The sequence below is a fragment of the Myiozetetes cayanensis genome, unplaced genomic scaffold (genome assembly GCF_022539395.1).
Source record: "Myiozetetes cayanensis isolate MyiCay16 unplaced genomic scaffold, myiCay2020 scf17, whole genome shotgun sequence".
In the NCBI taxonomy this organism is placed as follows: Eukaryota; Metazoa; Chordata; class Aves; order Passeriformes; family Tyrannidae; genus Myiozetetes; species Myiozetetes cayanensis.
The window spans coordinates 14,121,290-14,145,331 of record NW_026087378.1 but is presented as its reverse complement, the minus strand read 5'-3'; the positions used below and the strand labels follow the sequence as shown (position 1 = coordinate 14,145,331).

General features: G+C 45.2%; 1 protein-coding gene across 4 annotated transcripts in view; it reads right to left on the bottom strand.

Annotated features, from left to right (window-relative positions):
- The window catches only part of FSTL4 (follistatin like 4), a 333,296-nt gene that overhangs the window by 140,073 nt on the left and 169,181 nt on the right, over positions 1-24,042 (bottom strand). For all 4 annotated transcript variants that reach the window (XM_050311904.1, XM_050311903.1, XM_050311902.1 and 1 more), the window contains one exon: positions 20,481-20,514. In XM_050311904.1, coding sequence (XP_050167861.1) covers positions 20,481-20,514 — 34 coding nt within the window. The remainder of the gene's footprint in view (positions 1-20,480; positions 20,515-24,042) is intronic.

Here is a 24,042-nt window from a genome sequence, read left to right as displayed (position 1 = left end):
AGGGAGAGGACAAGAGGAAATGGCCTCAAGTTGCACCAGGGGAAGTTTAGACTTGGTATTAGGAAAAATGTCTTCACAGAAAGAGTTGCCAAGCATTGGAACAGACTTCCCAGGGAAGTGCTGGAGTCATCCCCTCTGGGAATGCTCAAAAAACATATGGATGTGGATGAGGATTTGCAGTTTAATGATGAACATGGTGAACATGTAGCCCCCAACCCACCCCTTATCTCAGGTACCCCTGGGACAACCCACGAGCTTTTCTTCTGCCCCGAGGAATCCGCACCCTGGGCACGTCATTCCTCGTCACCACCGCCGTGTTTCCTCCAGTGCACACCCAGACATCCTCCTGCACGTGCTGCAGTTTGCTTTAGCACCACCTTGAACCTCTGCTGGACTTCTCTAAAGCACAAGAAAGCCCCTGTGTGGCAGCTTCTCTGCTCACCTGGAGAGCTGGTGCCGTCTCTGACGGAGAGGGGAAGAGGCTGCACGCACCAGCAAAGAGAATAAATGATACACTTCCAAGCCTGACATCATCCCCTTCCAGCTCTTTGAATGCATTGCAAATTTAATTGCAATTTCTTCTGTGACTTTCTATTTTGAGGCTGTGGTTGGATCCTCTGGGCCCACGAGGAGTGATGCTGGGTATTTACCTACTGAGGACGTTGGAATTCATGTCCTGAAGTTGCTTCATTAGTTTACTTTACGCTTTCCAAATGATCAAAGCACATCTAAATTTTTCATTAAGAGGAAAATTGCACCTTTTTGCATGGTAGAACAACTGGGTTAATTGCCAGCATTAATATTATATTTTGTTCTCAAGAAGCCACCAAGAATTTCTATTGTAACTTAATAAATAGGAGTGAAGGCACAGTCACTTCAGAGAGCAGGGAAAAGCTGGGCCCTTCCTTCAAGCATGTGCACACATCACATCAGCAGTTTGGGCCTGGTATTTCAGTTTTACATTTGGGGATGATCAGCCACCTACCTCCAACAGCTCATCTTTGCACAGAATGGGAAGTCTTAGAGCTGATATCATCTATTTCTTTGTGAATCCACAACATCAAGAAATAATGCAGCCACCCCACTCCTCCAGATACCCTCTTCTCTCCTGGGCAGAAGAGACACATTACGTCTAAAAGGGCACTTTAATGAACAGAAGTGAACTTTTAATGAAGGCAGTATTGATAAAGTGTCAAGTGCAAGGGCTCTGCTCCCAACTCATTTAAATACACAAGGAGAGGCAAACAAGTACTTGTGCTCCCCAGCTTCCCCAGGGTTGTGGCTGGCACATCTCCCTTGGTCCAGGTCAGGGAAATGGCAAGAAGGGAGCCCAGAAATGGAAATGGATTGCTGGGCAGCAGATCTGTCTGTGCTGCAGGGGATGGTTCAGTGTGCCTGCACCTGGACAGTGCAACGATGCCACCTCCCTGGCAGGGATGCCCACCTGGAGCATCCCACACCCTCTATGACCAAAAAAAAAAAATATAGGAAGAATAGAAGGGATGAGTCTGGTTCCCACAGAAGGAGAAATAATGGGAAAAGGATGATAAAACCGTGGGACTGCAGCAATGCTGCACAGTGTCATTCAAAGCTCTGTTAATGCCGTCACAGCCCTGCAGCGAGGGGTTTTCATCTGCTTCTCTCACAAAGTGCACTTCAAGAGAGAGGCTCTTAATGGCCTCTGGTTTCATCTGTCTGTGCAGTGTACTTGGTTCTCCAACCTCAACTCCTCTCCACCTCATTTTATGGAGAAAGCCCTCCAAAAGCACAGAGTCAGTACTTACCAGCCTGGTGCGCTCTCTGTTCTGACACCTCTCCTGTGAATCCTCACTCCTACCAAATATGTTGCATTCAGCAAGGAAGTTGGGTATTTTTGATGAACACAGCTCTGTAGATTGCACGTGGGCTGCCCATTAACTGGGCACTGCTCTGGTTGGAAAAGCAGCAAAGCAAGTTTTTGTTGCCATTGGGAAAGGCCTTTGAGAGTCAGACATCAAACATCACCTCCTCCGTGGTGACACCACGAGCCACAGGACAACAACAGCTTGAACAACAAGCTCTGAACAGCTTTGCAGCAGTGGGAAACTGGAATCTGAGCATGACTGATTAGATCACCCTGGAAAAATTAAAAAAGGACACAAAGAGGGAGGGGGATCTACACAGAGGCAGAATAGACCTGCATGGTGCATACAGGAACTAAACTCTGCTGCAGCAAAGCAGACTTGGAGCTGAGTTTCATCAGCTATTCCAAATAATAACTACAACAGGAGCTGCATCCTAGGCAAGGTTTCCTCTCTGTGGCACAGGAGGAATCCTCCCTCCATTCTGGATCCAGCAATTTCAAAATAAAACAGGAGAACAGACAGAACCACATCAGCAAATACTGGATCAATTAAAATGCATTTTGATACTTCTACTGAAAATGTCAGAGACTTCCTACCACCAAGCCCATGACAGTTTGACATCTGTGACAGTACACTCATCAGTCCTTCCAGTGCAAACTGTATTTTCATTTCATGGAGCTGGATTAGCCAGTTTGCTCCTGATGGAAAACATTCTTTGCTTGCAATGTCTGCACTGGAAGTAAGAAGCACGAGAGCCCTGGGAGAGGCTGGGCAAGGTACTGTGGCACTTGGATGCCCTTGAATCAATTTGAAGGCATTCCGAGGTACTGAACATTCATCAAAAGGACACAGTCATAGATGCATTCCAGAGTTTGAACTATGTGGTCTGCCAACACATTAATTTTCTGGTTTCGTTGCAATGCTGTGAGGTTTACGACACTCCTTCATTCAGTTTAATTAAATGTCTCCCATCATATTTACTCCAATCACACCTTATTTAGAGATCAGTAAATAAACAGTGGGATTGTGTTATTTATGATGATGTTTGGTTTTACTGTAACCTCATCACAGGATGTATTTTACAGCCTTCTGTCTTACAAATGATTGAACATAACTACCACAGTATTACAGACCAAGTAAAATTAATATCCCCTTTTACTTCTGATCTTTTTTATTAACCATTATGTTTTCAAAAATTATAATCAAGCCACTGTACAAGCACAAAACCTCACCTGACTTTAATCACCTGTTTTGTGCTTACAGGGAAAAAAAACCCAAACTAAAAATCACCTTTATCAAGAGCAGTACAACAGTGCAATGTCACCAAGGGCACTGTCTTGCCAGGTGTATTATAAAGCCTTCTGCACACAGGGACTGCAGTGACTGGCAGATGGACTCATTTCATGTTGCTATTGGTTTCCAAAGCCATTATTTAAATTTTCAGCAACATCCTCCCTCCTTCCCTCAGACATGCAGATGCACCGAGGGGTTTAAAGTCATCGATTCCAAATGCTCTTGATGGAATTGCTTAAAAGGGAAGCGAGAGGCATAACAGGAGTTGCTCTGTTTTAAATAGTGTTCAATCACTGAATCGCCTCACTTATTGTATCTGCTCCCAAATTTCCTACTTTGACATGATTTGAAAGGGTTTTTCCAGAGGAATGAGTGAGCTCCATGTGGAGCCACAGAGACAGGCTCTGTGCAATCAGGTTTAGTAACCTTGTCCCCCACTAAGAAATGAGAAATGCATCTTAAACGCTTCTTTCTCTGGAACTTGGGTCTCCCCAGGTAAAAGTGGAGGTTGGCCATTTGGAACTGATGTTACAGTTACATCACAGCATCATTTATCTTGGAAAAAGCCTCCAAGACCAGCGAATCCAAACCTGGAGTTCTTACAAGAGAAAACCCCTGGCTGAACTAAGTTAGGGATGCTTTAGCAGACTGCAAATTACTATTAATTACTAGAGGTTAAACATTTGAAGAAAGAGAATGTGTTAGCCAGTTCAACTGCAGGTGTCTACTGATTCTATTAATTAAGTTTACCTTTGTAAAATAATCAAGTTTTAAAAGTCTGTGAAAAGACCCTGTTTTGTTCATATCTTCTTTGTGAAAAGATCATTAAGACTCAAGACACCAAGATCTGAGACTGGTTGAGACCTTGCAGTAGAGCAGCAGCCTCAGGGTGTCTTTGAATTGTGGGGAAAAAAAAAAAAACTATGAGAGGTCCCGTGCTCATATTGCTCAAATTATTTACGAGTTGTTTCTCTGTCACTATTCTTGCTTGTGCCACTGCACCGTTTCTGTCCAAAAAGGACAAAAAACCCCGATGAAAATCCCCACTGGCGTGGTCTTTTCAGGGGCTGAGAGGGCACTGCTAAAAGACAGACTGAAAGCTGTTTTCTGCAATGCCTGCAGCAGTAGAAATGTTCTTCCATCCTCTCCCAAGGTCCTCAGGCTCCCAGTGCTTTACAGAAGGTTTCACTGACGTCCTGTACAGAACCCTGAGCTCCCCCAGCTGCCAGGTACAACTCTGCCCCTGGCAGGCACTGGGATGCATCTTCCCTCCTCAGCAGGAGCAAGAAGAAACTTCCCATTGACCTGTCATCTTTTAAGACTGTCTGGAGTATCCTTATTCCCAAGAAACCTTGCTCTACCTACTCCTCCATCAGCATCTCCTCCGTTACCTCTGGAAACAGGAAAGCAATTTCACAAGAAAAACTTGTAATACCCTCAAAACCCCCTATAAAAGAATGTGATTTAAGAGCCTTATGCACTGATCTAATTTAAACACACTTGGCTGGCCAGAAGTGGATTATTTTTCGGGGGAAAAAAAAAAAAAAGGTAAACCTACCATGGTCCTTTCTCAGTAGGAACTTGAGCATTTTTCATCACATGGTACTTCCACCACTTTTACACCTGCCTGATTCCACACTCCCAAAAAGCCACTCCCTGCTCAGTTTGATATCCCAGCCAAGTGCACTCAGCATCTCCCTTCCCATCCTCACACTATTTACCTCTTCCTCTCCTCCTCTGCTCCTCCTTTCTAGCTGAGTTCCTGAAAATCAGGAGTGACAACCAGGCAGATAAACAGAGAATAAGATATCCCCACAGAAGTTACTATCAAATAGAGAGGGAACTAAGGTTATTGATGCAATGAAGTCTTATTTCAAATTTAGATGCTTTGGTTTTGCCCTTACTGAGCTTTATTCTAATAGAAAAGTCTAAGATCAGTTGTCACAACAGAAAACAGTCTTACACTTTGAAAACCCGAACTGGGATGAGCTGTTCTGATCAGGTAAAAACACATTCTCATGGTGACTTTTGACTGTCTGTACCACTTCTCTTAAAATCCACCTGAGGAAGCACTTCCTTCATGAAGCAAAATTTTCAATCACCAGGACCAGAGACCTCTGCAAATGTGTGGGCAGAGCTGCTGCCTGGACAGCAGGACCTGCTGCAGGGAAGGGAATTTAGAACCCTTCAGAGAAAGTATCAGTGTGTAGTTACTACTGCATGTCATGCTGAAAGTACCATCCACAAAAATCACTTCATCAGGTGCTTCTGAGGCAGGATGGTTATTCCCAAATTGACTGCACCAGACTTTGCCACATCAGTAAAGCCAGACCACTTTTCAAACTGATCATGGGAGAAAAGCCTCTCCTCATTTTCCCCTTCCTTCTGAAGGGAACCATCCCAGCACATCACTGGGGAAGGCCAAGCAAAACCCCCAAAAGGATGCAGAGAGAATTAGAGATGTGCATAATTATCCAAACATTTGCAGGAGTACACAACAGCAAACAGCAGCAGCTAATCCCACAAAATCCTCCCAGAGAATTGGAAGATTTTTCACTCTCTGAAACGTGATAATGAAAAACCAATTCCCAGATGCTCCACCAGATGAAATCATCTTGTTTCAAAGTTTATAATCATATATGTTAAATGCATCGGTCCACTCTCAAGATTAGTGATAATGATCTTACATTTTTAATAGAGCCCCTCATCCAGGGGGATTTGATGTGAGCTTACACAGGCACTCCAGCATTGCTGCACTACCCCTGGCTTGAGATGTGGCAGCTGCTTAATATCACTGCAATATGCTGTAAACAACACACTGCTGGGCAGGATAAATAAAGGATGCTCACCAGAGGGAGGGGGTTACACAAAAGCCTCCCTCAACCCTTCACTTCTCCATAAAAGACCTCAAGAACAGACAAAAGGATGACCTGCACCTCTGGAAGGCAGGAGAGCCGTGAGGACCTGCAGCATTTTGGACCTGTTGGGAAGCACGGGCTGCATTTGAGGGCAAGACACGAAACTGCAGCTGTCCAGCCCCAACACAAGGACCAGGGAGGGGAGCAGGGCCCCAGCAGAGCACTCCCCACCACCACACAGCTCTGGGGGCTCTGCAAAGGGACAGGGCAGCCCCACCAGCTACAAACTGCTGCTGTCAGACACCTGAAATGCAAGCTGTGTCACTGAGCTAGGAATGGGAAAGCAGGATCACCCCACTGCAGAACACTCTTCAAACTCACCTTGAACTCTAATTTACAAACAAGCCCTTCCTTTTCCACTCTCAAGTGCAGCCCTGCAGCTTTTATCCCAGCTAACTGGAGATGGTAGGAGAGAAGCTGTTTAACCTCTTGGTCTTTCATTCATGAACAGTCAGCAGAAAGTAACGACACAGAGAGAAATCAGTGAGTCATTACTGGAGCTACAGCATGAAATAAAGGACAAGGGAAAGAGGAAACCTCCCAATTGATGTTAATGGGTTTTGAATTAAGCTCTTCAAACTGGAGAGCAGAACTGAAGAGGTGCACAGACTGGCAGACCCAGTGTCACCACTAGAGATGGTATTACCAATCCCCAGCAAAAACCTGTGCAGTGAAGGGCCCGTGTGAACGCTGGGATTGAGGTACGAAAGTGGGAGGAGGTGTTGCAGGTTTTCAGTTCTGCATCCTTTACTTTATTCTTTTCTGTAAAGATAAGCTCATGTCATGGAAATTGCTGAGGGGCTTTGACCTTCCTTACACACCTGTAGGTCTTCATACACTTCCCAAAGAAATATTCCCAGAAAAATAACTGTAGCTTGCTGTTATCACTCTGGTCTGAAGGCTTAGCATGGCACACAGCCACTCTCTCCTCATCACACAATCTGAGGCCAAACTAATCAATAACAGGTTCGTAATGCCAGTGATTCAAACCAGCAGTTTGTTTTTAAAATGAAAAGTTACTGAAACAGAACTAAATATTGCCTAAATCGAATTAGCTGCAGCAGCAATAAATAATTAAAAGTAATAAACTAGTTCATAAACAGAGAACATAATTTAATTAATTTTACCACCATGTATAGAAATATCAATACTGCAGAGAGATGGAGCTTATGGGGAAGCAGGGAGCCCAGGCAGCTTTGCATCCACACACATGCAGGACAACAGCAAAATAATTGTGTGTATATATATATATATATAAAATCAAATCCAAGCAGTAATAGAGTATTTTGGAAATACAAGTAGGTGTTGAGAGGCAGATAACTGGCTCAAGCAGGGAGACACTGGACATGATACACATTTTGCAAGGCTGAGGGAGAGATAAGAAGGGCAGAGCAGGATGAATTATTTGAGGTAAAATCTTGCCCAGCTGCAGATAAGGAAGGAGCTGTGCTCATGATCTATTCCTGCCCATGCCACCACATGCCCTTTCCCATGCTGCCCATGACCATGGACAAATCTGTAAAGGCTTCCTCCTCCAGGGGAAGAATCAGGAGGAAAAGCAGGGCAGGCAGGACTGAAACCATGCTGAGCAGGTGGGTTCCTGCCACATCTCCCTGGCTCCAGCACCACTGCACTCCAATGGGATGCAGGTGTGAGCTCCCCATCCCCTCTTCCTGCACCCCCAGGATTTGGGGTCTCTTGGTTTAACTGAAGAGCACAGTCAGTCATGAAATTAGACTTGTTTTCTGCCTGAACTTCCTATTTGTAAGAAAAAAGCAGGTGTGCATACTCATATTCTCCTTCCAGGACTCTGCATCACACGTACACACATCTGCTTTTCCTTCAAACCAAAGCAAAACCTTTAGGGATAAGTAAGTTCTGTTGGAATAATGAAATACAAAACTGAAGAGATTTTGCAAATGTCAGCTGAGAGTATTGCTCCAGTACCAGGGTATTAACAAAGCCTCCCTCTGTTCAAAACGAAGTTGTTACAAAGTACCAGGATAACCCTGAGTCACCCCAGGCTGTTGAAATGTTTTCTATTTGTTTTTTTTAAGGAAGGTAAGTGCAGCCCTTGCAATCTCATCTCTTGCTCAGTGGAAAGCACTGCCTTCCCCAGAGGGAGCTGGAGGAAGCTGTTCTGCAGAGCTGTGTATCACAAGGTACAAAGCCAAGGGAGGCTGGGCTGTACCTCAGAAACATCCATCCAAAATAATCCAGCACAGCTAAGCAGGGAAGTCATACCCAGCCTGACAGCGAGTTCTAATTCCACTCCAGCATCCTTGGTGCTATTTGTTCAAGTCCCAGCTGGTCTGAGCCTGGTGCTAATATTGCCAGGGTTGAGGGTTTGATCCCTGTAGGGGATGTTCAGTTCAGAGCTGGACTCGATGATCCTTGAGGGTCCTTCCAACTCCGAATATTCTGTCATTCCGTGGATGGAAATGCAGGGAGGGTTGTTGGAAGGGGCACAGTAGTGTCTAACCCAGGAGGGTGCTGCTCCTGGAGGTGCTGAGATGTTGAATTCTGCCCCTTTTTCTCTCCCTTTAAGCAGCCCTTGCCCCGAGGGAGGCTCTGGACACGGAACCCACCAAGGCTGTCTCTCAGACCTGGCTGGGGCAGTGAGGAGAACCAGGCATTTCATCTTTATTCACTGCACACAGCTGCCTCCCTCCCTGTGTTCTGCATGATCTCTCCAGCCATCACCAAATGGGGAGGGCAAGCAGCTAAAGCCAAATCTGCAGCACAGCCCAGACACCGGTGCCAGTGCTGCGCTGGAGATGGAGCCACGGGCTGGGGAACCACGGCAAGGCTCAGCCTGGGGCAAAGGCCATGACTGCCAGGGAAATTTGGGGCAGGAGGACAGCTTTCCATGCAGAAGTGAGGCCAGCAATCCCCTGCAGACAGGAGCACACAGCGATCTTTCAGCACTGAAGGGACGCCAACGTGACACGCCGTGCTAAAATCCCTGGGTGTCCCTTCAGAGGCTCCTGAGGATGTCAAGCTCTTCTCTTTTGAGCTCCTCAACAGCAAAGCCACTGGCTCCAAATATGCACACAGGAAAAACAATGGAAAATACCAGTAAGCACCAGCAGCTGCCCAGTAAATAGATTTTGCAGGGAGCAAATCCATCTCTCAGGCTCTTGGCTTCACTGCCTCACCTCCATGAGTAACTGTGTCAATCAGGATTTAGATCTGTTAACCAGACTAGACCTGCTTTGGCCTTTCCAAGCACTTGGTTCTCTTCTGTTCCACTCACTCTACCCTCTCACCTTTTCTAATTGTTACAGGACAGAAACTGGGATCACTCGCACCCTCCTGCACCTCCCTCCCAGTTTCCCTCCCTGCAGCAAGCAGGGTCCTTGGCAGCCTTTCCCTTCTGCTGCTGCTTTCACAGGGGATCCCATCAACTTTCCATCAGCCAGTAAGTTTCCTTCCAGAGGAGAGCTTTAAAGCTCTTTCTGAAGAGACTTGAAGAATCCCTTTCCCTGCCCACCCACACCTGATGCAGGATCGCAGAGCAAGCACAGTGGGAACCAGAGACTTTTTTTAATTAGGTTCCCGAAGTCTCCATGTAATTTTACATTTGGCATCTGAGAGCATCAGTCTGGAACCACGCTGGGGGAGGGAGCTCTGCTGGGTGAAGGAGCAGAGAAGCAGAGCAGATGATGGCCCTCACCATCAAGCACTGAGGTCCCCACAGGGCACAGAACCTCTCGGGGCTTCTGGTGGGCCAACAGCCTGCCCACCCTCCTGTCCCACTAACTTAAACAGGAAAGATGTGTCCTGTGCTGCTGAGGGGTGTTCAAACCTCCCCACAACGTCAGCCAAGTTCTGACCCAACCATCAAACCCGTAATTTTAGCAGCTCCCTGTACCTGCCTCTGCCACCGACCCACCGAGTGTCATGGGCTGAACCCGGGCAGAAAGCAAAGCACAGCCCTGGCACACACAGAGCTCCATTTGAGAGACCAAAATACTGCAAGCACCCCACGCAGTGTTTCTAACTTTACTCAGTGTTATCCCAGTTTCACACATGAGAAAGGTTACTTGCTGTGATTAAGATAAAGCGGTGGCTTTCGGGGTAAAACCCCAACAGCCAATAAAATTCAGTATAAAACGCTGAAATCCATGCAAGAATATGCAATAATCAACAACAAAAAAATACAAAAAACTCCCTGTTATTTTCAAAATCCTGTGAATTATTTCTAAATAATTAGTATTAGGTAATAATAATAATAATTAGGTATTAGACTCATGATAGTCAAGATAAATCTTAGGACCAAACAACAGGTTTATTGGTAACACCCTGACTTGCCAAAGTAAAGCAATTTGCTGATGAAATGACACACACAAATGCAGCAAATCCAAACATTCAGCACAGGCAGTGCTGATACAGGACAGAGCACTGGAGCAGCAGCATCCCAGAGGAGCCAGCATCTCCCTGCTTTCCCACTCACAACTTGTATCAGATCAATTGGTATCACCCTCCCTTTACTCTTCCCTCACTGAAACCACCACAAAGGCACAAAAGAGCAACCCAATGAGTTCTGTGCACAGAGGAATCACTGAGCCTAGCAGAGCTCCAGGAATCAATAGGGGTATTTTTAACCACTCTCATAAATCCCTTCTTTGCTCCTGCTGCTGGAAGTACCAGAATAGATGGAGCCTCTCGGGCACCAGCAGTTCATGGTATTTTGGTTTGCTTCCTCAAAAGCTTTAGTAAGACATGGCATGTCAGGGACAGGGTCACGGCTCATCAGCCCCTTTGCTGGGCTCCTAAATCTTAACAATGAAATACAAACAACAGCAAGAAACAGCAGCAGAAAACTGCGTTTTCCTCCTCCAGCAGATACACTGAAAACATGCTGCACATTAGTCCCTCCTAGAGAGAAGAGCTTCCTTCTCACCACGGGAAAAAAGTCACTTTTTCAGACAAAGAATTATGCAATTACACAAGTAATTGTGGGACTGCACCTCTCACTAATCCCAGCCCATCCCCTCGGGGGCTCACGTCTGTCTTGCAAACTGTGTGACCCCAAGTACAGGGAAAATACTCAAAGCTACACTCCAGTGTTGCAGAATATTCTGCTGTTAAGTTTCTTGCCTTTTTTTCCTAATATATGCACACAAATTCAATTATTTAGAGCTGAGTCAATAGGGTTGGATCAGCACCGATGACAGACTCCCACTGGCAGGCAGCAAGACCTAAAGGAATCACTACCACTCTCATGAAAAAGGCACATCCTGACTATCAGATTACAGGATATTGACATTTGTGATGGTTTTATAAAGATAAATATTACAATAATTAGTTTTCAGCTGATTTTATCTCAGAAATCATACCAGCTTTGGTGATGTTTGCACTCCAGTGAACCCTGTTTTCACGTGTTTTTTTCCTATCATAGGATGCAGAAGAAGGAAATCTTAGGGGGGAAAATGCATCACTGAAGAAGTGATAACTTTTTAACTTCTCCTATCAGAATTAATCATTATTGACTCCTGAATGAGGTCTTGGGGCAAGAAATAAGGAGGGAATTGCAGCTGAAGCCCTCAGCTCTCAGTGCCAGCTGGCAGCACCCACAGCATCCACGGGCAGAGACCCGGGAGTGCAGCATCACACCCTGACAAACATCATCTGGGCTGAGGATCTGCTCCAGGAATTTTAATTTCTGACGACCCAGCTCCCAAACAAGATCTAACTCTGGGCAAAACAGTACCCCAGACAGCCACTGTGAGCTTTGTGCCTCACACTGGGCACTCGCTGCAGCCCCCACTGTCATCCACACCCCACTCCACCCATGCCCTTATCTGAGTCCTACAGTCAGCACCACCTGAAACTCTCCATCAAACTTATCTTTATTTTTTCATCCAAAAAGAAAAGGTTGAAAAGGAAAAAACAAACCAACCAACCAACCAACAAACAAACAAAAAAAAACACAAAAAAAACCACAAAAAAAAACAAAGACAAAGAGAGATAAGGCTGGGAGACCTGAAAGCCATTTTTATCCTAATAGCTGGCAAACACAGATCATTAGATTCTGATAGCAAGTAAAAAAGACTGTTTACAGTAACTTTAAAACCAGCAAATTTTGTTCAAGAATAAAGGGAGTGAATCCACTATCTGACAGTTGCCATTAATGTTCTAGACCTGATGAACCTGTGCTCAACAGCTTCCCAAATTTCCTTCTCTTCCAGTTGGCCCAGTAAAAGATATTTCTTTTCCCTACAAGCTTTGACCTTCATGTTCTAGTGCCTGATAAATAACCAGCACAGAAAACAGATTTTTATCTGAATTTAAAAAGAAGTTTGTGTGTTCTCTCAAGGACTAACTGGATCTTGTTAAACAAAACCCAACCCTTTGGCTTTAGAAAACTTTCCCTGTAGCTCATGGGTATATTCCTGGAAACCTCAGATCTTCTTTGGGTCACGGGGAGCTGCCTGTAGGAAAACACTGGTAGCACCAGCAATGTTCCCAGTAAATTAAAAAGAAATACTAGTAGAGATGGTATGTGGAAAATAAGACTTCTTTTTACAGCAGCACGTGTAGCATCCAATGGTGAGGAATTTATTTCACTGCACATCTAGACAGTGCTCAGCTTCATCTGTGTTCATGAAGAAGCAAAATCTGAACTCATTCCTTCTCACCAGAAATACAACTAAGTTCTTTTACTTAAGTCAGCACAAGTCCCAGTTTTAATAATTATCTTATTCTTGCTTTTCTGGACTTCATGCTATGAGCAAAGCCACGAGGTGCCTCTTTACATGTTGGAGATGGGATTTTGCAAGTGAGCTAAAACCATCTAGTTTGGGGTGGGGTTTTTGCCTGTTGATTTCAGCTGACAACTCAGCACAGCAGTTCTGACCAACTGCCTTTAACTCCTCAGTGACCTGAAGCCCTGGGAGCAGCACAGACAGGCAGAGCCCTCATCCCAGCAGTGACCAGCCAGCTCAGGGCTCTGGGACAGCTCCCAGGTGCTGGATCAATGGCTGGACTCGAGGGTCTCAGAAGTCTTTTGCAGCCTTGACAATTCTACATTCCCAGGATCCTTTCCCTCTCCAAGCCAGACCTGCAGACAAAAGCTCCATCCCCGAAAGCTGCCGAGGAGAATTTTAAGCCAGCAGAAAGAGTGTTTGTTTGTGCTAAGAGAAAGATTTAATGTCTAAATTAAGCAAGTGCACTGTGCTTAGCTCCCACTGCCAGAGCAGTGGGGTATTAATGGCTCTCCTGCTGGAGCTGGATCTCTCCAGAGGGCCCCTCCAACATCAGCATCACACATCACACATCAGCACCGGGGCACGCTCCCTGCCTGCAGCCAGCTCCCTACGAGCAACCCAACTGCTGCTCCGACAGGAACCTCCTGTCCCCTGGGAATACAAGAATGAACAGCACCTTGGGTTTAAGGAAGGGCCGAAAATTATTGCTACAAAATCAGGGAAGTGCAAGGGAAACTCCGCCGTGAAAGGCCTGAGCCAATCTCAGCTCCTCCACCCAAAGGAAAACAAGCTGGACACTCTCAGTGATTTTCCTCGTGTTCCTGTTGCTAAATGGATACAATAAAACGTGTTTTGCTTGTATCGTTCCCACTATTAATTGCTGTGACATTTGGAACTGCAAATAATCCCCAGGGGTTTCCCAAAGAGGAAAATCCCTGTTTGTCAGCAGCGCTGCCGTTCCCTCAACCAGCCCCTCACTCTCCCCTGCACAAACATCATCCTGCAAAATAATCACATCAGAGCTCCTGCCTGCTGGAAAGGCAGAGGGGTGAGAGCAAAGACAGAGAGCTGTGACTGTTATTTCTGGTTTAGAATACTGGAGGGTGCTCAGATGAAGACGCCTGAACGATGATGGGGTCATCTAATCAGAGGGAACACAGCTCAGCCATAATAAACAAGGCCTGATGAACACGCTGCCTTTGAAGAGGGAATTGCAGTGCCTGATACACAGATCAGACAGGATTTGTTCTGGTGATGTTCTTTATGTTGGGAGAACATTAAAAAGAGGGTAAAGAGTCATTCTCAGCATTGTCTCACATTCAATCAGGAATCTTTCTGAAGTTCACTCAGAGCCCAATTACTCCACCAGCATCTCCACACTTCCCAGGACACGTTAGGATGACCCAGTGATAACACAAACTGTGTGACTTACCAAAAATGCTCACTTAGCACTGCCTCTAACCCAGCTGACCTGCTTGGAATATATTTAGAGGTGCTGTCCAAATGCAAAGCTCCCCATGCAGGAAGCATTTATTATATTTCCAAATGGAAAAGAGAGGCTCTCTACTGTTCCTGTTTCTTTATTGCTACCTCTGTGTGAGACTTCTCTCTAATTAAGATGCCTTGTAGTACTGAGGAGCAGTCAGAGCTTCCAGGATAATTTAATGTACTTGTAAGGGCTGTGGCTTATTCCCCATGCTGTGCTGCTCATTCCAGAACCAGCATCCAGAACCAGCACACTGGTCCAGCCTCCCCGAGCCCCCCTGTGACAGAGCCACTCCCAGGCTCACCCACAGCTCAGCTCCTGGCTCTGCTGATGCGTCACTGCTCACAGTTCTGACAGAGTCAGAATGCACCTCTTCATTCCTTAGGGTTTTCTGTGGGTCATGCAGTCATTTCATGGCTGGACAGTGTTCAGATGTAGCTTTGATCACCACTCCTGCACACCAGGCACAGTCCCATCAGCACCTCTGGGTGCACACAGGGGCACCTCACACCCTGGGACATCTGCTCCAACCACAGCCACCCTCCCTGCTCACAGACATGAAAGAATGGCAGAAACACCACCTGCAAGGCAGAGGCAGGGATAAGGAGGAGAAGGGGACACAACACGAGGATCATTCTCATGCCACTCCATGAACACACAGAGTGCCCATTCATTGCCTGTTCTGTGCAAAACAACAAACTCCTCTCATATTCTTCAAAAGATCTCATCAAACACAACGAGCAAACAGCATGGCATGGATAAATAAGTCCTGCCTCGTGACAAACAAGGAAATATTTATGGAAGGCTATTAAACTTGGATTACTGAGACACTGGAGCAGTTGCAGAGTAGCCAATCAGCTCTGCTGACTAAATACATATTTATAAGTGCTTTAGCTCTTTTATTTACCCAATGGACCAAAATGGCTTATTCATTCTGTTCTGGTTTTATTTGGGTCTATCAAGTACAGTAAATGTGCAGTTAGGTGCATAATAAAAACTCCTTTAGAGAAGTAATTACATTACCTTACACACAGAAGATTTTTCTTTCCCAAGCACCAAGAACAACTGGACCATTTCACAGGCTCCTAAGTTCTTATTAAAAATATACTGACACACTAATTACCGATCTGAAATCTTGCTTAGGAGTGTAAAGTCCAAAGGAAACATCTGCAAACCAAGCAGGGCCCCCTGAAAAGCACTGATTTAAGCAGAGTACTTGCTAAGGCAGCAGCCAGGGACATGGGCATGGCACCAGCCACCTGAACAGTTCCTGCTCCACATCCTGTTAGGAAGGAATTCCTGGCTGGGAGGGTGGGCAGGCCCTGGCACAGGCTGCCCAGAGAAGCTGTGGCTGCCCCTGGATCCCTGGAAGAGTCCAAGGCCAGGCTGGACGCTGACCAGCTCAGCTCCCTGCGAGTGCCTCGACTGAGAGAGCACCAAGAGGGGAATTTCTCTTATTTGTATCTCATATTTGAGCACTGAGTTGAAGCTCTGAAAATATTAACCTAATTGCTCTGCCTTCTGGATAAAGCTCAGTTCAGGAAGAAATGGCATGTTGAAACCTAATAAGTCTGAAATTGAAAATACACCACTCTCTTACACATTAAGTAGACCAGCAGCATGTCCAAAACTTGTGACTCAAAAACCTGACTGGACCCAGAAGTGATCCTGGACTTTGGGTTTTCTGGCTCACAGTCTGAGTTTACTTATTTTGCTAATTTCTGAGACATGCTGCATAAACTGATTTGTTGGAAAGTATTTGCATAGTACATTATGCTGCCATTATCAGAAACATCTGCTGCCAGCTTTTTATTCAACCCTTGCAGATCAGTTTATTTTACAGCTGGTGGGAAAACTCAGAGTTTCCAGGGCACACCCTCTCCAGGAGAGGGGCTTCTACCTCATGCAGTGTTCTGTGTAAGAACAGCGTTTCAGCAGAATTATGTGGTTGGACAAAAAAAGCACTGTTTGATAGGAAGAGCAATGCACCACCCAAACCAACACCCACTGTGACTTCAAATCTCACTGTGGATTTCAACCTGGCTGCTGCTAAGGATGCTTCAGCCAGGAAAAGCCCATTTGTCTGAAAATATCTCCTCTTGTTCTTTAAGACAGGTTGTCTTAGAAGACCAGTGCAAACCTGTCCTGCTTTACTGCTCTGGGTCAGCTGCAGAAAAGTGCTTTGGAGGGGGTGAAGGTGCAGCCAAAAGAAGGTCTGTAGGACAAAGTGGCATCTTCCAAAAGACTGCCCAGTTCAGCTGGAAAAAGTAGGGAAGCTTGTGGGGCCCAGGGGTGTCAGAAGCCAAGAGCACAAGCAGCTTATTCAGCTGCCAAAGCAGCACAGTTTGTTCTGCTTTCAGATGGAAAAAGAGAGATGCCTTCAGGCACATCCAGCCTCACACTGCTGTGGGGATCCTTATTAGTGAACTATGGTGGGATGGAATACCTATACATGACCCCCTCTGAGGGTCTCAGTTTGCTGGCTCATCTCCACCTTCTCCCTCTTCCCACCCCAGAACTGAGGTCTGGCCACTTCCTAAGCTTGCCCACCAGCTCCTTTGTCTGAGCTGCTGCTGGGAATAGCTTCCTGATCTCCCTTTGCTTCAGCTCCTCCAGGTCCATCCATGTGCTGCTCTAGCAAAGCCACACACCATCCTATTTCCTTCCTGAACAGCCCTGCCCACTGTGCCATCAACAGCACTCCCTCCTCCTCGTGCCCCAAAGTACTTCACTACAAACACTGCCCAGGAGCATCTGCATTACTGTTTAATTTACTGCTGTGCCTAATGCTGCCTAATGGGTTGATTATTTGGGGTTCCTCCCACTCCACAAGGTTTCCCTCCCTCTGGTAACTCCTGTCACAACCACAAAATATGCCAAGTTGTAATTAAACACCATTGCTGGGAGATGGAACTGCAGTTTCCCAAGCTAAGAAATACAGGAACTAAACATCAGATTAATATTTTGACCCAAATATCCTTCCCTAGGTAACAGATCTGCCATTCACTGACAACTTATGCCCTGAAAAGACAGAGATAATAAAAATTTCTATGAAAATAAAGCAGCTGAGATGGACTGAGGCAAAACTTTGACTGAGTAATTGTTAAATATTCTAACTCATGATCCTATAAAATAGATATTTTTAATGTAAGACCTGTCTTTTGAACTTCTGAGGCATGTTCTGAAGATGTGCCTCTGAACACCCAACACTGTACAGCACAGATACATACAGATATTTATTTACATATCATATCATATCATCTGGATGCAGCTGGGATAGACAGACAACCAGGATCCCAGGGGTACAGCTGCTGCTAAACAGCAACACAGGCACAGCCACTGATTTTGGTGGGGTTTGACCCAGTCTTAAGGAACAAAATCAAATCCCTTGGACTCCAGCAACAGGAAAAAAACCCTACAGAATGGGAAATTAGTATGGGATTTAGTACAAGGTGATTACAGACAACCACTTCATTGTGTTCCTGAAGAGTTTGAGGAGAGCAACTTCTTAAGCTGTTGGCTGGATCTTCTACCACTGCTAATTCCTTTCCAGTAAAAGTGTAGCAGCTTGGGAAAGCTCAGGGGGGGGGGGAAAAAAGCGCTATATTCTATTTCTCCTCACTGTGACTAGGAAATACAGTGTAACAATGAGGATCTATAATAAATATATACAAACAGGACACCCCCCCCCAGAGCTTGTGACAATTCAGAGAGGTGCCAGCCTTTTAATCCAAACCAGACAGTTAAAGTTCGTATCTTTATGGCAGCGTGATGTCATCTGTCTGAATAAATCTAGAGCTGCATCTCATTTAATAAGATTATATGGTCAGAGCAGAAGCAATTTGCTCGAACATTTCTTGGCTGAGCGGTTTCAAAAGCATCTTTTGACACTAATTTGTTGAATGGATGATTGCAAGCAACACAAAAAACAAATTAAAAAGTTTTAAGTGCTTGGGCTAGTAAAAAGCAAAGGTGTCCATTAACCCAGCAGAGCTTTGCTTGTTCGTGTGGACTGAAGACCTGGCTCTTTCTGCTTCATGAGCCTCTACAGATGTTTGGGCACAGAGCTGTACTCAGCAGACAACTCATCCTTCAGCCTCACACTGCCAACAGCAACGGGATCATTTGGCAGCTCCAGCCTTGCTGCTCGATCTTCCCCCCAATTTTTAATTCAACAGAACGACATCAATGGGTAGCATTCAAATCCTGTGCCTGTTGGGTTTTCTTGAGTTTGAGTTCTGAGGTTTCTTGCCTGGATGGAGGTTGGTTGGTTGGTTGGTTTGTTTTTAGAGCACAACACAAAACCTGACACCCTACCCCATCTTCTGGTTTGCACTGCATGAGCATAATCGAGGTGGACACTGCAGTGTCATCTGCATCACCCCCTCAGAGCCCAATATCAACTGAATTAAGGAAGATATTCTTGCACCTTCTAATCAACTCCCAGAATGGGGGGTGGGTTTTTTGATTAAAAAGCTACTTTTTGTCAGAAAGGTTAATATTTGCACACCAGTTACACACCCCAGGCACAAAACAGCCCTGCATCCATTTCCATGTCAATTCACAAGGAAATCACAGTCTCCATCCAGCACTGGAAGGTGGCTGCCAGCTGCAGTCAGGGAGGCATCTCCCCTCCATACCACAGCAATTAAAAGATCATGTAATTACTGCTGATCTCGAGCCCACGGAAGTCAAAGGGAAGCCGTTCACTGACTGTGATGGGCTTTGGAGCAGGTTCAGGGTTTCTCCAGCAGATGAAATCCTGACACTTTGGAAGCCCCAAACCTCCCTGGTTTAACTACGCTGATCCACAGCTAAAAAAAGGAAGAAAGTGTTTTCACACTTGACAACAATCAAGGCTTTGTTCCCTTTGAGAGAAAAGCCTCTGCTTTCAACCTAAAGGACTCGAACCTTTTGTCCCAAAATAAAGAAGAATTCTGAAGGATGTAAACCAGGATTGCCCCTCCCTTCCCCAAACGCTCTTTTTGGAATCATCTTGGATCATCCCGGAGCACAGGATAATAAAACCAGGCACAGAGTAAGTCTGCTGAGCTCTCACCTTTGGGGGGGGGTTCTATTAGATATTTTTGAAGTTTTAAAGATTTTCAGCTTTTCCAGAGAAAGCCAAACCTTCCACTGAGGGAACCGAACAAGGATAAACCCCCACCCACAAACCTTTTTCAATCATCTCCTTTCCTCAGGTGAAAAACCATTATCTACAAAAATTAACATTTTAGAGAGGGAAAAAAAGGCCTGAATATTAAAATCACTTCATAACACATCACAAAATCTACAATAAATCCTTTTGTGTGCATAATAAACATTTCGACCCTCCTGTATTGTGGGTTTTTTTTTTCCTGGCACCAAGTGGTATCTGCTCTGTGCACATTTTAATACTGAGGAGTTTTGTGAAGGAGCCTTTAGTTGAGTTATTTTATAGGCACTATTGAGGAATAACTCCAGAGAAGATACTTAATCATTGCTGAAAATCCCCAGGTAGCTCAGCAAATCCACAGGCTTTTGTGGCCAAGATGTGTTTACCACATTTGTTAGCATTTTTTTGACTTCTGAGGAGTTTGCAGTTCTTCAGGCAGCCTGGATTATTCACAGACTGCCTTGCTGGGCATCCAAATTTATCCTCACATCTTCATTCCCCCAATTGCCATCCCCTTCTCTCCACACCAGCTGTGGGTCTAACAAGAGAAGTTCATTATATTGAATTCACTTCTGAAAAAAACTTACGGTTTCACCTTTTCAAAGTCAAGTCTTCCCCATTGTGGGAAGGCAACGAGAAATCAGCCCCACTCAGCCTGGAAATGTGGTGTCCTGAGCCACTGATCTCCAAATCAGATCTACAAACTCAGTCCTGATTGCAAAAATCGCTGTATTTAAATTCTCACAGGTGTTGGTGACAAGGAAGGAAACTTCAGTTTAAAGCCATTTCAGTGCCCTGCCAGAACCCAAACCTTGACTCGCACCCCAAATTCCATCATGCAATTCTGTGCTAAAAGAGCAGCTTTTCAATGGAGAAAAAAAAAAAAAAGTACAATTTGTGACACTAAGAGCTGTCAGACAAGCACCAGGCACAGACTGTTGGAAATCCCCCAGCAGCACAGCCTTTCAAGTGTGTAAACTCAGGCTTGTTTTAAAATGGTACTGCAAGAATACTCAACACCAACACACAGACATACACACACACTCTCTGAGAGAAAAATGATTTTCCTACCTTTTCTTCTTGTAACTTCAAACCTTCTGGAGTCCTATAAGGAAAAAGAGAATTTTTTTTTGTGGTGGTTTTTAGGAAATACAAGAATTGTTCAAAGGCAGGATGAACAAAACCCACTAAAAACATTAGTTACTGATCCAGGGGAGCAGCTCTGAAGCTCAGTGCAGTAACTGAGGAGTAATTACAAGCACACATTTTAGTTTGTTCACAGATATTTGATGGATAAATATAACACCTAAAGTGATTCATCACTAGGTGATAAGTTACACAACAGTTTTCTTTAAAAATGGAATCTTTTCCCCCTCTATTGACATTAAGAGGTAGCAGATAGGAGGGTTATTATTACTACACCGAAGATCTGGGGTTGAGGAGGGAGGAGCCATTTTTAGCAGAGACTTGTTCAAACACTTGAATAATTTCAAAGCAACTGGACTACTCGTACTTCGAGCTGAGGGCTCATTTCAACCCATGCACACTGACATGATTTGCATCACAACCATCTCCAGTATAGACACTTTGTTAAAAAGGCACTGCATAAAGTCTCAAAGGGTATTGCATTCCCACACAGCACTCTCTACTTGTACTAATGGTGAGACTTCAGAGGAATAAATATTTAATTTCAAGCAGTAACGTTATTTATGGGTTAATTACAAATACGTTTAATTTCTACCACTGGAGTTACTTCTTAGGAGAACTGAGAACAGTGGCATCGTGAAGGACTGTTAACAGACCATCTGCACACCTCTGCTGTGGAGACAGGCTGAGGGAGCTGGGGTTGCTCAGGCTGGAGAAGAAAAGGCTCTGGAATTGTCACACACTGCGGTGCTGCAGTGACCCATTGACTGCCCACACAAAGGCTCCTTCTGAGCCCTGGGGGGTCCCAGGGCAGGACAGAGCCCACCACACTCTCCTCCAGCCCTGGGGCCACCTCACATCACCCATCTCCCGTGCCAGCTCCATCAGACACAGTGCCAGTCCACCCTGTGTCCTCTGTCACCCCTTGGGCAGGCACCAGAGGCTGCTTCTCCTCCCTGCAGGCATCCACAGCTGACTCAAAACCAAAGCTTCCAGCAACCCACAGAAGGATCAGAACAGCAGAAATGGACTCCCTGGCACCCTCCAAGTCAGCTGAGAGGGATGAACAAAAAGATGGGTATTTGCTTCTAAAAACACTGTCATTATTCCCTGCAGGATGCTACCTCAGTGATCCTGAGCAATGTGTAAACCGGCACTCGGGATTAGCAGAGACTTCAAAGCATTTATCCTCTTCAGTCAGCAAAGCTCCCGAGCTGCACAGGCAATTTTACTCCAGGGACCTCTCAGAGCTTTTCAAAATATTAGTTTGAGAGGTGGGGCACAGGATAAAAAAACCTCAGGCACAGCTGCTATCCTCAATCCTGTGTACATGGAGGACACACGAAAGGGAAGAGTACTTTTAAAGTTCCCCAGAGTCCCTCCCTTTAACGAGCTGTTTGAATTCTCTGCAGTTCAAAAGCTGAGAAACACTAAAACTAATTACAACTATTATATTGATCAAAAGAAAATAGACAATCAGACTCTATTAGAAAAAAAAAAATAAAATCCAAGTGTCAGCTCACTTTTATTAAACACCCTTTTGGTACTTCCATGTCTGCACAGACATCATGAAAAACAAAGGATGGTCTTCAAAGTTTCCCTTCTTTTACTCTATTCCCCTTATAATTACAAGCTCTAATGAATACAAACTATCCAAAAGCACATGCAGGATTCAGAGGAAAAGCTTGTTAGAACTGCAGTGGGTGAACATGAGATCAGTTCAAGCCATCCCTTCCCATTTGTGTCCCCCAAAATATTCCTTCCATGAAGAAAAACACCAATGGCACTGAGAACTCTCAAGATTTCAGGAGAGTACACAGAAAAATGGGAAAATAGCTGGCAACCAAAAGAGGGCTTAGGGAACAGCACAAAAAGGTATCAAGTCCAAGTGGAGACCTTTCTTGTGCTATAAGATACTGCTCTCAAGTTAAAAAAAAAGATCACACAGAGGTTTTAATAGTGTTACCAGTAGAGAACCAAACTGTTTTGATAAAAATGACACTAAAGTTCTCGAATGCATTGCCTGAGGAATACTTTTCTGCAGAAGCCATAAAGCAGATGGTTATAAATGAGACTTATTTCATGGGCACCATTTAATGACTGCAAATTCCTTTAACTAAAAATCTAATTTTATCAGAGCATACATCATATGCTTTGAAGGGAAAAATTTGTTTCGGATTTTCCATTCCTTCTAGAAAGCCTCTTCATGTACCCCTTTAAACAGCATTTCATTAATGCAACACAACAGTTTTATTTGTCAAGGTTCCCTTTTAGCACCTATTTTCCTACTTTTTAATGCTTAGTCAATTGAGTACAGAGTGAAAGGTCCTTCTGTTCTGCAGCTGAAGTGCCTGATCATTATTACGTGGAAATCAATGTTATGTGTTTGCTTCAGCACTGCCTTTCACCAGCCATGCAGCCACTGAAAAACTGCATCTCCTGAAGCCCAGGCAGCCCTGTGTCACCAAGTGTGAGGACTGATTCTACCTGGACTAGGAAAGACAAAAATGAACCCCCTGATGCAATTTAACAACTGCTTTGCACAAAGCCCTCTCCTGCTCTCACAAAGGCAGGGCCTGTCCTGCCAAGGCACAATAGCTGGCTGGTGTTGTATCTCCTGATTAATGCTCAGTCATGGGCCCAGGGATGAGCAGAGCACTGGGGATGGAACACATTTCATTCACAGCAAACACAGGGCACCGGCAACTTCACTGGGCAGTGTTAAAATACAACCCCACAGAGGGAACACACAACACACAGCAGGGCTCGGTATCCAGCGTGCTGCAGATGGGTTTGCTGACAGCAGTTAGGGAGGGATTCAAGCAGCAAAACCACTTTCAGGTTGTTTAGTACAGAAATCCCAGAATGGGTTGGGTTGGAAGGGACCTTAAAACTCATCTGGTTCCAACACCATGGGCAGGGACACCTCCCACTGGACCAGGTCACTCCAAGTCCCACCCAACCCAGCCTTGGGCACTTCCAGGGATGAATTCAGTCTTTAGAGGTTTGTCCACAGCTTTGCATTTCCCATCCCTTTTTGTTCCTAAACTCTGACCCACAAACATGGACCACCGAGGCTGGTACCAAACAGGTACCAACTGCCCTCAGGCACAGCAACCACAGGATAACCTCGCAGTGGTTTCAGTCTCCTGCCCTTTAATACTGATTTAGATTTAGTCAAAAAGACACCCCTTTTTATGACCAGAAGTTACCATGCTGAACTTTGCAAAAAAAATTCCCCACCAGTTAATGCATGATATGGAAGAGGTGCAGAAGAACAGGTGACACAACCCAGATCCACAAAGCTCCTGTAGCAACCCCCTCAGCAGACACTTTGTGGGAGGCACAGCAGAGCAAGCAGATAAATCAAACCCAGTCCCTGCAGCTGGGCTCTCACTGGGTCTCACAATAAATCAGCTGCCACCTCTGCACACCCCAGGTCTCCAGGGAGCTGCTCTCAGGACCAGCCCAACTGCTGCACTATTTC